Genomic DNA, 15300 nt, shown 5'->3' on the forward strand with positions numbered 1-15300 from the left:
TAGGACCCTTATGAATGTTCTTACTTTGGATGAAAACTAAAGACAGAAAAAAAAAAAGCTCGGCACATTAATCCTTGTGAAATTGTTCCTTTAAATTCAAATAAGTGAAAATACAGTAATACATTATAAAATAAAAAAATGTCTAAATATTCAGCATATTGACATTATATTAAACAGTTGCCTTATCAAATTATGGTGACAAAAGACCACAAAAAATAATCCTGATTAATATCAGTGTTGAGCAATTGATTACACGTTAATCAAAAGAAATTACATCAGCAAGGGCGAACAAATAAATAGTAATCACTGAAAAACTTTAGTGAGACAGACTGCTTAGGTAACACATTTTTATTCTGCAAACATTAATGACACACTGCGCAAAAGCATGTGCCCTATTAACGCAAAGAGACTCTGCCTGGACAAAGGCAACACTAAAGGGAGGAAAAAATACATAATCTGTGTGTCACTAATGAACCTCCTAATTAATAGAATCAAAAGCAATGGCTGAACGTAATAGTGTTGTGCTATATCTACAAAAATAACTTGAACATAATCTGCAATTTAATAAAGTCATTTATTTCATTATGTACTTTTTTTTAAATAATCATTTGGAAGTACAACATTAAATGCCCATATCTTGGCTGCCACTTCATAACTGGGCACTTCTCATAGGGTGACACTATCCGTAAGTTTAAATGTGTAGATTATGCAAATCTGTATCAAAAAATGTACAAAAGGTTAGCGTAAATTCTAATTAAATGTCGACAAAAGGAGATACTGTATAGGCATCTGTCCATCATGAATTATCTTTAAATCACTGCGGTCGGAGACGTCTTGTTTGGGACATATGGATGTTAGATCAAGATACCATGAATCACATTTAATTGAAACCTGAAGTCATTTTATTTTTTTTGCTGCATCAATGAATAAACCAAGCTAAAGGGATTTGAGTGTTTGGGTGATCATGAAGGATGAGGTCATGGTGAAGCAGCATGTCCAGTTGTGGTGAGTTTTAAAACAATAAGCACCAGTAAAAAAAAATTGACAAAGCTTTTTTGGGAATCCAAGAATGAAGTTTTTGGGATCTCATGCAGTGAGACTGAATTTACCTGAGCTGCGACTGTGGGTTTTGTTTTCTGACTGAGAGAATAAGAGGGAAATGAACAGACGGTTACTGTCACACACTCCAGTGCTGTCTTGAAAGGTGTGCTGTCAGGCTTTTCCATGAATTCTATTGATGAAGGCCAACTGTCTGTCTGAAAAACCCTGCAAGAGGAAACTACCTTATTACCATGCAAGTGTGACTGACTGACTCAGAGAAGCTGCTGCTGTGTTAGCTTGCCGCATAAATACTGTTTATATCCCAGGAAACATGAATTCAGTCAGTGGATCTTAGCAGGCTTCCCCATGCATTAAAAACACTTCCATCTCGCTGTGTGTAATTTAATGAGTCTTCTTATGCCATATTTTGTTTGAAAATGAAGAGAGAACACTGCCGGCTGTGGTTGGATTGTCAAAATAAATAACATTTTCTCCATTTTACCTTTTAAGAGCTTGTTGTAGTTTTCTGTTTTCTGCCACTTCTTGTCTGTGGGCTGTTTGAAAGTTTAAACAATTCAAAACTTGCAGATCAGGGCTGATGTCAGTAATTTCTAAGGTCAAAGAGTGTGTTTAGATCATATACAACAAGAAATCATCTTGGTTTTTGTATTCATCCCTATGTTGTAAAAAAAAAAACAGTGCAAAATCTTCAACCACACCTTCTTTTTATAATTTCAGGTTAGTTCTTAGCCATTTAACAGGGACTTAAGAACCATTCTAACATGAACAAAAGATCCTAACTCAAGTGTCGTTTCCACAAAAAACTTAGGAAAGAAACCATTTTAATTGTATCTTCAGACACTTTGTTATTAGCAGGCTATTGTGGTCCAGAGCCTGGACCTCAGCATTATTAAGGCAGTGTGGGATTCTCTTGACAGAGAAAAAAAAAGGCAGGCAACATCCGAAGAGAAGCTTTAAACAGTCCTTTAAGAAACCTGGAAACATATTTCTGAAAACTACTGAAAGAAATAACCTGAAAGTTTGTTTAAGAGACTTAGAGGTAAAGGCTGTGCTGATGAAAAATGAGAATCAACAAGATCTTGAGATCGGGGTTGCGGATGATGCATGATAAAGTAGAGGAGCCACTTGCTGACCCGGACTGTTGCTGTATAAGGTTTTACAGGTAAAATATTCAGTAACTTCATGTAGAAGAAAAGTGATCTGGTGTATATATAATATAATGTGATTTACAGTATAACAGGACAGATTTTTTTTTTTAACTCAGTTTAGGCTCTTGTGGGGTGGAATGAGTGAGCTAGAAGAGAAAATAGTGCTTAGTGTGAGTGTTGAAGCTTCCAATTAGATCCACGGGGATGCCATTGTTTGGAAAGCCTCCAGGCGTACAATGATGGGAGGGAGGAGACAGTAATTTTGAAGCCTTGGGTATTCACTAATCATCACTATGTCTCATGAGGAATCCTGCAGGATGACAAGTTTCTACTGCTTTCCTGTCATTGTTCCATAATGCAGTGTGAGAATGTAATTACCATAGTTTATATTTTGACTCTGAAGTGATTATTTCAGCAGGTTGGTATTCAAAAGACATAAAATGCTCAAGTTTAAGACAAAGCTCATCAATTGCTTCTTGTAACACAATAAAATTGGGACCATTTGCATGACAAAATCAGCATATCTGTGTAGGGAAGCAACTTAACATTTAAACATACTAGTTTATTCATCTTAAGTGATATGATGACATGGCTTTAACTGGAAAAGAGAAACCCAGAAAAACTAAATTCTTATCTATGAGCTGTAATTGGTCTTATCTAGTTGAGGGATTTTGTGGCACTACAGAGGCTGGTGATCTGGATCCCTGACAGACTAAAAGGTTTGGATAGAGGAGCATTGGACTGTTCCTGATTTCATTGCCAGGTCTGCCACAGAGCTACAGCAGACTATCAGACATTATCTTATCTTTGCACTGAATGATTCAACTTCACCTGCAGATCAAATGGATGTTGACATGTTAAAGGTGAAAAGGCTGAGTAACAGCTGAAATCTACAGTTAGAGCAGAGTGATGAAATTGTGAAATATAGAGACGGTGAGACGTGTATCGGTCAGATTTACACTTTCTTACTTACTGCACTCAAAATCTTTGAGCTAGCGCAGGAAGGCAACTCGAGCTGCTTTAATACTTCTCATGTGATCTGCCTCACACTTTTGATGCCACTAATCAATCTGTAGGCTATTTAAGCAGCAAAGTTTCAATTTCGTTCTCTGCTTCACATCGGCTGCCCTCCCATTACCAGTCCTGCCCCGAAACACTGGGTAGTGTCTTCCTTTCTCAGGCTGATGGACAGAAATGTCCTCATTCATTCATTCATTCATTCATTTTCTATACCGCTTAGTCCAATTAAGGGTCATGGGAAAGCTGGAGCCTATCCCAGCAATAATTAGGTGAGAGGTGGGGTACACAGATCACCAGTCCATCACAGGGCCAACTAGAAAGGGACAAACAAACGTTCACACTTGCATTTATTCCTGGAGAAAATTTAGAATAATCAATGAACCTAACATGCATGTCTTTAAACGGTGGGAGGAAGCCAGAGGACCCAGAGAAAACCCACACATTCATGGGAAAACCCATCAAACTTTACACTGAAAGGCCACAGTTCAAACCTTGAATCAGTGACCTTCATGATGAGGCCACAGTGCTAACCATAATGTTACCATACAGCCCGGAAATGTACTCATAACACAGAAATCAAGCTGAAGAAAACATGTGAAAGGAAGGACTGGACTGAAGAACGTATCCACCAAACCTTTAGGTTTGAACTGAAACTTAATTTTCAAATAAAGCTGAGAAACATTTACACAAACTGTATCTATCAAGTGTGTCATGTTAGACTTTAAAGTGGAACTATTATGTGCATTTCAGGCTAATTTATTTTTATTTCTGAGGCCAGAAGGGCTGAGATTGATCGAGTTATTGCCACAAATTGCTTTATGTACGTCAGACCGACCCTCTCCGTAGGCTGTCAGATCAGCCTGTGGGCAAAACGAGTGGATTGAGACTCTTCCGCATTAAGCCCCGCCTCCCGCCACTGCACTACATCGGGAGCGCGCACTGCACCTGCTTTCGCCGTCATTGTAACATCTCATAAACAGAAGGATTAGGCTCATATGAACTCAATAGAAAAACAAAATACCATGTCAACACATAGCATACAGCCCTACATGTTGGAACCTGAATCAGACCCTGAAAACAAAGTGGAAAACAGCAACCCACAGCAACGAATGCAGCAGGATGTCTCCCTTTGGTAAACCCACCAGCCATCGTTGGAAATAACTTTATCCGACGTTTTCCACCCACCTGATGTATTTGTACATGCCCTTGTTAACCAGTAGAAGGTAACCAATCACCGAGCCTTATCCCCCGGGACGTCACAAGGATTTCCAAGTAGAAAAAACTCTCTAAAACTACGCGTTTTTCGTCGCCATGGAAACCGAACGGCGAGAGTGCTGGAACTCAAACATGCGTTTAGGTGATAAAAAACAGTGCCGTTCACATGTCTGATGAGGATTCAACACTGTAACACTGTAGAGAGCTCAGAAAACTCCAAATACCATAATAGCACCCCTTTAAACAATTTATAACATGCTCATGTGTACTGGGATATGCGAAGGAAACAGATGCAACCACAGAAAGTTGCTCTGTGTCTTTGAGAATCTATAGGAGACACATAACAACAAGCAAGTGATAAAGCAATATAGATTTGACTTCATAATTTAATGGATTATTTACAGTCAGATCACTCCCCACAGCGGCCCCCTTTAGCCACTCTATGACTGTTGCACAGTTTTATGCTGACAGATCTTTCCACTCAGTTATTAGAAAATTATTCATTGTCCACTAATCAATGCAGCGCTGCACCATTCAGAGTTTCAGAAATCAGCATTCATTTAGAATGTAATCACAAAAATAAAATGACCCATTTGGCTCTTTGTTCTTCTGCCATTTCTATGAAAAGATGTGAAACTGCAATTTTATTTATAACACAGCTTAGAAAGCAAAGTTGACCAAAGTGCTACAGCATGCAACGCATCATAATTAAATCAATCATATAAATAGCATAAAGTACATTAAGAAGAAGTTTAAACACTGATATAAAGTAGGCTTGTCTGATATACAAAGGCAGTTTATGTGCAGCCTCTGCAAAGGCTCTGAGCTTCCAACTAACATTTAACAGATTACTAGCATTTACACTGAAATTTATACTAAACAAGGAGGAGGACGAATTGTCAGAAGGTGCTGTAAAAGTGATTATTAGGCATTAAGTACCTTAACAACTTTACTGAACTAAGAGCTCTTAAGAGATTCTGTGCCACGTTAAGTGTGCCCAAAAGCTTTGGAAAGATTAAGCCTGAAATGTCACACACTTGATAAAAAGTGGTGAGTCTTGGATCTGTTATGTCTACTTTATCTATATCACAGTTAAACCAGACATGACACACCTTTTCCATGCATGTGTTGCCCTCTGCCAACTTCTCCAAAATGTTTCTGTGGCATTAAATTCAAAATTTGCCATTTGATATATATTTATTATACTGTTTCTAGTAGTACAGTCATTGTTTCTTGTTAAAATCACAAAAATGTACTTTAATAAGTCATCCTTATATGATATATGAGTAGTTATTAAAAGTAACAGCATTTTGCTTTTCTCCAGGTGGCCAACCTCCTGCGTTTGTTCCAGATCCCTCAGATTAGCTATGCCTCCACAAGCGCAAAGCTCAGTGATAAGACTCGCTATGACTACTTTGCCCGCACTGTGCCCCCTGACTTCTACCAGGCCAAAGCCATGGCTGAAATCCTGCGTTACTTCAACTGGACCTATGTGTCAACAGTAGCATCTGAGGGGGACTATGGTGAGACTGGCATAGATGCCTTCCAGCAGGAGGCCCGCACTCGGCAAATCTGCATTGCCACTTCAGCTAAAGTCAGCCGCTCCATGAACCGCCAGGGCTATGACAATGTGATCCGTTCCCTGCAGCAGAAGTCCAACGCCAAGGTGGTCATCTTGTTCACCCGCAGCGAGGATGCCCGTGAGCTGCTGGTGGCTGCTGCTCGAATGAATGTCAGCTTCATCTGGGTGGCCAGTGATGGATGGGGAGCACAAGAGAGTGTGGTTAGGGGCAGCGAGACTGCAGCAGAAGGGGCTTTTACAATAGAACTAGCATCCTACCCGATCAGAGAGTTTGAAGACTACTTCACCAAGCTGAACCCATACACCAACATGAGGAACCCATGGTTCAAAGAGTTCTGGGAGCACCGCTTTGGCTGTAGCCTTCAAGAGCCGGACTGCAGTGAGCACAGCTTACGAGATGGGACTTTTGAGCAGGAGTCAAAGATCATGTTTGTGGTAAATGCTGTGTATGCTATGGCATATGCTCTGCACAACATGAGGCAAGCAGTATGCTCCAACACTTCCAAGGTCTGTGATGCTATGAAACCAGGTAATGGCAAAAGATTCTACAAGGAGTTCATCTTAAAGACCAAGTTTGAAGGTACGCAAATCACTGAGAGCAAACACAGACATGAAAGGTTTCAGTCCAACTAAGTGGAGCTAAATAATTGTGCTGTGACTAAAGAAATAGCTGGAATTAAGATTCATTTCACTGACAATTCTGAAAGGTAAAAGAAGTTGGGTGACACAGGATAAAGACCTTATACAGTTTCCTCTGTAGTACTGAAAAAACAAAGCTTTGCAGTTATTTAATTAGCCAAAAATGATCCATGATATAGCAAAGAATCAGTGGGAGGGAAACCTATGTGGTACAAACTGAGTCTAGGACACATAATACAAATGCAAAATTGCTGGTTTTGTGTATTAACAGGCCAACTCTTTGAGCATTGGTACAATGTTGTTGTAGTATATACTTATAATAATTTCTTCAGAACAAAATACCAGACAGCATAAAGAAAACTGATAAGCATGAGTAAAATGCACAATTTTAGTGTAGAGGGCATTCTAGTGGTCATTAAACGTATAACTCTGGAATAAAACATCCACAACCCATCAACAATATTAAATGTAATACACACAAAAACAAAAACTGGATAAGAAAATACTATACAACTCCAAGTAAACTCACTTTACAACACACTCAGAGTGTTTTATTCACCATTTGAGAATAAAACTTTTAAATGTGAACACAGTTGTGGTGGGACACATGTTCTTTTAGTGAGCAGGACCAGAACTTTAGGAACCCTCTCCGGACTTTAATATAATTCTGGAAGCAGTGTGAAGACTGACACCTGATGACCCAAGAGACCTGTTCAGGTGCTACACAGTGTGAGTCGGGATGCAAATCAAATAAGACTATATTTTAAACTGGGAAGAAATGAAGTGGCTTTCATATGGAAGTAAAACATCAGGGGCTGTAACTCTTGAAATCATCCTGATGAGCTCGTAGAAAAAACACTGCAAATAGTGTTACTGTAATCTAAAATGCTTGATATTAAAACATGAGACAATTATTTAGAGTTTGTCTTTAGTTTATAAGCTCAAACAGAGAAACAGTTGTGTTTGAGTCAGAGTTGATGTGATTCTTTACATTAGCTTGATGAGCAAAAGTTCATGTTTACATAAACTAAAATCATGAGGGTATTTTTTATGTAGGTGTTAAAAGTAAATGAGATAAAGAATTGTACCCTCAAATTACTCATTTACTACCTTTAATCATACACATTTTTATGATGAACCACAAGGTTGTAATAAATTATGGTAGGAAATTACTTCAAGCATTTCTGTATTTTTGCTTCCCACCAGCTCCTTTCAGACCTGCTGACACAGAGAGCATGGTGCGTTTCGACTCTGTCGGCGACAGCATCAGCCGCTACAACATCTTCCATTACCACAAAGAAGAGGGGAAGTTCATCTACCGGAAAGTCGGCTACTGGGACCAGATACTGACCCTGAACAACTCCCTGGTAGCCTGGCAGGGCCTCATTCCTCCAACCTCACAGTGTAGCGATCCCTGCAGGAAGAACGAGGTGAAGAGCATGCAGCCAGGAGATGTGTGTTGCTGGATCTGCATTCCTTGTCAGCCCTACCAGTACCTGCAGGATGAGTTTACCTGTGCTGACTGTAGCTTCGGTCAGTGGCCTCTGGCTAACTTGACTGGCTGCTATGATCTGCCTGAAGAGTACATCCGCTGGGAGGATGCATGGGCTATCGGGCCCGTTACTATCTCCTGTCTTGGTATACTTTGCACCCTTTCTGTAGTGGCCCTGTTCTTTAAGCACAATGAAACACCTGTGGTTAAAGCAAGTGGACGTGAGCTCTCATACATCCTCTTGTTGGGAGTGCTGATGTGCTACAGCATAACCTTCATCTACATCGCCAAACCCTCCACCGCTGTTTGCACACTGCGCCGACTGGGCCTGGGCACCTCATTCGCTGTGTGTTACTCGGCCCTGCTTACCAAGACCAATCGCATTGCTCGGATCTTCAGTGGGGTCAAGGATGGAGCCCAGAGACCCCGCTTCATCAGCCCAGCATCCCAAGTAGCCATATGTGGTGCTCTGATCTCCTGCCAGCTGCTGGTGGCTGTTATCTGGCTGCTGGTGGAGGTGCCAGGGGTTCGGAAGGAGGTGAGCCCAGAGAGGAGAGACGTGGTTACCCTCAAGTGCAACAGCAGGGACACCAGCATGCTTGTGTCCCTCACCTACAACTGCCTCCTCATCATCCTCTGCACTGTCTACGCTTTCAAGACAAGAAAGTGTCCTGAGAACTTCAATGAGGCCAAGTTCATAGGGTTTACCATGTACACCACCTGCATCATCTGGCTTGCCTTCCAGCCCATCTTCTATGTTACTGCCAGTGACTACAGGGTAACTATGCATTGAATTATTGTTTTAAATACATAAGCTTCCTATATATTCATAAACTTCTGTAGCCCACAGTTGTGAAATAATTACACAAAGTTTGTAAATGACTGCTACCTGTGTGTTTGTCTTTTACTCGTAAATTCCATTTGATCTGCTTCAACCAAACTCATGAAAGGTTTTTCTTTTCATGTGGGCTGAAGGATCTTTTAAGACAAGAACAAAGACAGATCAGGACAGAATACACTGACAAAAGTAATTAATGACAGTCAAACTGATTCATCCGATCACAGCACATCTTAATGTTTCATGACACATCTTGGGTGCGAAAAGCTGCTTTTCTATCAGACTGAAGCGGCGACCTTGTGCAGTGAACTCACACTTGCTTAACTGTAAGCAGGGATGGTGAACGCTCGATGCTTTGTGGTACCTCTGCCTTAATAGTCACAGAAGATGTGACATATATGTCACTAAATCCTAAATTTAGCTCGAATCATACAAATAGCAGTGCATAAATTAGTTGCATGTGCATTCTGAAATTGCTTGCATTGTGATGTAACAGAAGGAAATCAGATTGTTTTTTTTCTCTGTCTGTTGATTCTCATTATTATTTTTTTTTTTCCATGCAGTCAGTGTGAAATAATAGAAATAATACAAAACTTGTATAGTGCTGAAGGCAGACCCAAAGGCCTCTGCCACAGCGTTTTGGTCAAGGTGTGCATCATGCCTTTGTTGTTCAAACAGATGTGTGGGTGGAGTGTCTAGATCACACAAGCTTCATATCATCATGAGGTACCTCAGGCTTTCTGCGTCTGTGGTGATCTCCTTGTGCTGAAATCATGAACTAAAATTTTAATTTTATGATGCTCTGCGGGGAAGAGTTCAAGAGATCAACTGAACACTGTGGGAGGCTTCATATTGGAGATCCACTACACAGATGAAGTCAAAGAAATTAGGTTTGACATTGCAACGGAAACCATGATGCTTCGTTTCAGCGTGAGCACAATAATAATGCCGACCATATAAATTAAAGTTGAAATTATTAGAAACATTCTAATCACACAGTATCACAGTGATACCAGTAACAAATACAAACATACGTCCACTAATGACGTTCTTAGATTTCAAAGAAAGCATCTCCAATAAGGCATTGAATTGGTGAAACACCCATTCTGTGCCATCTACATACATTTCAGTGTTTTAGCAGGTCCTTTTAGCACTTTTAAATCATTTGTGGAAAACATTAAGAGAAAATTAATGTTAGATAAATATCCTAAAAATTGTGAAGACTACATCCAGCTTTAAGTTTAAAACTGAAAAGGTCTTGGATGAGAGGTGAAAAGCTGTTCAGATACCTTTAATTCAAGCTCTTTAAATCACCATGACCTAGTTGATTGAGATTTTACACCAACATATAACCTTGCACTTTGGTTGGAGAAATATCATATAAGACACAGCTAGAGCTGGAGAACTGTACGATGCCATGGACTAAATAGTCTTATGCTTGCTGTTCCTGACATGTAATGTCACACAAACCGACAAAAACACTGCCCCCAAAACATTGTCATCACAGAACTTTTAAGCTTGTTTTAGGAAACTACTAAATAATTCACATGTAGACAAACAATTTCTGCTGAAACAAAGCCTGCAGTCAAAGGAATAATACTGGCTACCTGCTGGTGCTCACCATCAGCTGCGTTAAATACAATCAGTTGTAGCAATTAAAATACAGTGTTCCCTTATTTCTGCTGTGCTTTTGTTTGGCAGTATGCTTGGTAAGGATTTTTTGCTTCATGCTGTGGTTCTGCAAATAGAAGTTTCTGGACTGCAGGGGTAACCAGTGGGGCGGGAAGAGATGGAGCCCAGGAAGATGACCCCAGCAGTCAGCTCACATTAGCAGCTGAAATATGACTAACAAGGCCCTGACTTTCCAGGAGAGCCAGCTGTGCTTATCCCATATTCTTCTTCTGGCCCTCATATTCATGTACATGCAAATTTCCAATTAGAATTGCTAACATAAATAATTGAAAGCCTAACACACATTTATAATTGAAAATGGAAATGTAGCTAATAACGCAGGAATAATAAGGATATGACTCACAAAGAGACATCAGAGATTTCTGGTTTTGATACAGGCGCAGCATCAACTATCTTTCTAAATGTAGTATTTATTAGAAAGAGTTCATTCAGCTGTATCTAACACTGATTTGAACTAATTAGTTTTCTGCATGCAATCTGATTCTATGTGTCATTTTCTGAAATGTGAACAACCACAACAGTTTCTGGCAATGATTAAAACAAATATCCCTATACATGGTTTATGCTGTGTGTATTCAGAGCTCAGGTCATGTTTTTTAAAACAATGCTTGGAAAGGAAAATGAGGAAATTTACAAACTGCTTAAAGGCTTCAAGTGTAACCGCAGAAGAGACCGGAGGGAGGTCTACTGATCGGATTGACGGTCTGAGAGCAACAAGAGCAGGACATAAATAAAAAATTGTGAGTGAATGGATTTGATCAAAGGCTGAAGAGTGTGTGTATGTAAGGAGTGCTGCCTGGGACCAGGTGGGCTTTGAACAAACTTCAACAGTCTTTTTGAAGACAAAATGATAAGACCCGAAGCCAGATGGGCACCATCATATCACACTCTCTCTTTTCACAGGTGCAGACCACTACCATGTGTATTTCTGTAAGTCTGAGTGGGTCGGTGGTTCTCGGCTGTCTCTTTGCCCCCAAAGTCCACATCATCCTGTTTCAGCCCCAGAAAAATGTGGCTACCCTCAGAGTGACAACCAACCGCTTCAGTGCCACAGTATCCACTTCTGCCTCTGCTCCCAGTTCCAGCTTCTCAAAAGGTATGAACATAACAAAAAACGTAACACAAAAATACAAGTCCAAAGAATTATGATGCTATGCAGTATTTAAATATAAAGTGTAGTGTTTTCGCAAACATTTCAATGAAGTTGGGAAAGGGAAAAAAAAAAACAAAAACAACGAAACAATTGAAAAAGTTGTGCAATGCTGAGATAAAAAATTCAGGTCGAACGTTTCACAGCTGATTCTGTTTATTTGGCAACAGGTGAGTGACTCGGTGAGGTATAAAGCATCCAGGAGAGGACAAATTTTTCAGAGGTAAAGATGGGGAGGGTTTAAATATGCTGTGGTTAACAGTTTTAAAGTAATATTGACAAGTTAAAATATCAAAGAATTTGGGGATGTCTTCTTCACTGCAACATGAAATTTCTATCATCTTGCAAAATCTTAAATTGACTGAAACAAAACTCCAGTAGATTATCACTACATGCGAAGGCTTAAAACCCAGCGTGTTGATGCATCTACAATTAAAATTAAGACATGTTTAAACAGACATAAAGCAGCTATTTCTCTTGGTCTAAACCTGGGGTGCATTATAACACATAGAGGGGGTAGCTTAAACATTTGCAAAAGCATCTTTTATATTGAGCCATATTTTCAGAGAAGGTCTTGCTTGTTTCTGCAAGACAATGCCAAACTAAACTCTGCACGTGTCAACAGCATGGTTATACTAATGGAAAATACATGCATAGTTACTCTTCTGTTAGGACGGCAGTCAAAACCTGTTGCAGAGGAAAAACATATGCTGCCAAATGCAAAAAAAATATCACAAAACTAAAAGAAACAAGAAAAAAAAATGCTCCGAAAATGGATCTCAAGAGTTTTCTTCATGCATTTAAATTTTGAATTTCCTTCCAGAAATTCAAGTATTGGTAACCTGCCAATTAAACAGTTTGCATCAAAATACTGGAACCATGAAAAAACCGTAGCCTATATGTGAAGGGAAGAATTAAGAATCTGCCTTTAAGAATATTCATAACCTGTAATGTGTTTTGTCTCATAAACATGAAGTCATATAGTAATTAGAGTCAGACAATCAGCAGAAATTTAAGCTGTGCAAGGTGATGGTTGATTTATCTAATTTTTTTTACTCAAAAAAATCTCATTTTTCCAAGTGGGTGAAGTTACATGAGTGGTGAGTCACCTTTGAATTTCCTCGCAGATCTGATGACTCAGAATGATGAAAAGTTATTTCACCAACATATAAAACTTGATTTATGTTTCACATCCAACAAGAAAACCTATCTACAGTGAAGAAAGTTTTCTTTGATTTTGAGTTCAAATTGTGGTTTAAATAATTTAAACATATTCAGTTTCATTTGATGCTGAAAACTGAAAAAGTCTTTGGTAAAAAATAAACAATAAAAAGACTATAGTGAAAAATGGTCTTTGTGCCATTTGCTGCTCTTGAGCCAGATAAGCTCACATGGCCTTGTTTACCCAAGTTTCCTCTCACTTCAGTTTGATAAAGTGTCACGTAATATAAATAAAGTAACTAAATATAAATGTCTCTTTTCTTGGATGCAGGTGATGTAAGAAGTGACGTTTTTGCATTTCAAAACACTTTAGCTGTTGCTAAAGAAGCCACAGTACAGCATAAAGCCCTACATTGCATTTCATCCTCAGAAAAAGTAAAGAAATACTGTCAACAAAATGTACTTTAAATGGTCATTTAAAAGGTTTTGTTACTCATACAAACTTGACTTTTTAATCCTATATGAATATATTGTTTTTAAAGCTTGGGTGGTCATTGTAAAGCACTTCATATCCATCATTGTTCTCGCTGTTTTTATCTCTGCTCCACAGTCTTGTTTCTTATCAGTAAAATAAACGCATGCCTGGCTAACCCCTTTGCTCCTACTCTCTCAGGATCAGCCTCCAACTACGTGCCAGCAGTTTGCAACGGCCGTGAGGTGGTGGACTCCACAACATCATCTTTGTGAACAAAGTTCCTTTCTAAACACAGGCGACGTTCCCATGATTATTCATCCTTCCCTGGAAGCCCTTGTGCCATCTCGCATGTTGCAGAGAGATAACTGATGGAGTAGACTGACTGACAGTGGCAAGAGTAACTCTAACTGTGAAAGCTAAATGATGTTCCTGCATCGAGCAGTATGTATCAACTGTAAAGCCTTTTAGTATAGATTAAAAAAAGCTGTGATCTCCTTGGTTTACAGATAGATGTGATTAAATGCACCGTGCCTTGTCCTCAAGAGTCTTGTTATCAAATGGGTGGTTGTGAAGCAATAGTGTATTACAAAAGGCTGTTCTTATCTCGTACCAACAGTGCTGTGAATATATCCAAATGTTTTAGATGATGACTAAAAAATAAAAAAAAAAAAAGAGAAAAAGATGCTCTGAAATAAATTTAATCTTTATGTTAAAATGTGTGATTAACCATAGGGAATGATTAAAAAAAACAAAAAAAAAAACTAGACACTATAAAGGATGTGTTTATGTAGAATGGTATAAAATGTGTGTTTTCTTGTAATTTATGTAAATAAATGTTTTCTTTTTTTTTTTAATATTAAAAGACTGAATTCCACCGAGTCTGATTTTGCAGTTCTGCCTGGCTTGACTTTATTTCTTTTTTAAACATGAGGAAAAACAACAAAGTAGATCTTTTGGTTTCTTAGGTTTTACAAATCCACAAAAGCAACAACAAAATAATGTGGTTTTTTGTTAAGCTTTTAAAGTAATATAACCACAAATGAAAAATAAATGTTGCACTATGTGATTATTTACTGAACAATCAGCGAACATTCAGGAGCAGAGTGTATAAAAACACTCAGGGCAAACATTTTCTTCTTTTACTAGAATTGAAAGAAACTGGTAAGATAATAGAAATCAAATGCATTTGATTAATTCATCAACTGTAAAGTCCTCTGGTTTCTGGTCTGGTGCAGTCAGGTGTGTGTTAACACAATGCCACAGAGGAAAGACATCAGCAATCTGATCTCTCAGAAGTAGCTGTTGCTGTCCATTGATCAGGTGAGGATTATACAACTATGTCCAAACAAAAAAACATTTTTTTTGGACAGTCACTAATCTACAGTGAGGTGGACACTTCCAGTTTAGGTTGAGGCCAGACTGCAGTTCTCACAAACTGAAAACATGCAGCTCATATTCTGCATATTTTGGTTAACTTTATGATAAAGTTTAATGTTGGAGTTCATGGTTTATTATAGTACAGGTAGAAAATGGTAGACCATTAAATTAAAACAACTAGAAAGTATGAATAAAAAACAAAAGTGGAGAAAGAAAAACAAATCATGGCAGTTCAGCTTACATTTGCATCTGATTGAACAAGGTGGACAATGATAGGACAAAATGACTGGAATAAAAAAAAAAAATCAAAAAAAAATCCAGGTTTTGAGATAACACACGACACAACTGAAATATAGTCAAGAATCTGGAGAGCTGTGAATGCACCGATGCATACAAACCTTAAAGAAGTGAAACAACCCTGAAGAGGAGCGAACTGACTTGCTTTCTAA

The 15300-nt window shown here is 38.8% G+C and overlaps 1 protein-coding gene across 3 annotated transcripts in view; it reads left to right on the plus strand.

Moving 5' to 3' along the window:
* The window catches only part of grm2b (glutamate receptor, metabotropic 2b), a gene marked incomplete at both ends in the record, with an annotated part of 21100 nt that extends 7354 nt beyond the window's left edge, over nt 1–13746 (plus strand). Inside the window, 4 exons of one of the 3 annotated variants that reach the window (XM_079242511.1) lie at nt 5770–6607; nt 7873–8936; nt 11592–11784; nt 13673–13746. In XM_079242511.1, coding sequence (XP_079098637.1) covers nt 5770–6607; nt 7873–8936; nt 11592–11784; nt 13673–13746 — 2169 coding nt within the window. The remainder of the gene's footprint in view (nt 1–5769; nt 6608–7872; nt 8937–11591; nt 11785–13672) is intronic. The other 2 variants (XM_079242512.1, XM_079242513.1) reach the window with 2 other exon arrangements.
* Between the last annotated feature and the right edge of the window lie 1554 nt (nt 13747–15300).

Source organism: Telmatherina bonti (genome assembly GCF_933228915.1).
Source record: "Telmatherina bonti genome assembly, chromosome: 6".
In the NCBI taxonomy this organism is placed as follows: domain Eukaryota; kingdom Metazoa; phylum Chordata; class Actinopteri; order Atheriniformes; family Telmatherinidae; genus Telmatherina; species Telmatherina bonti.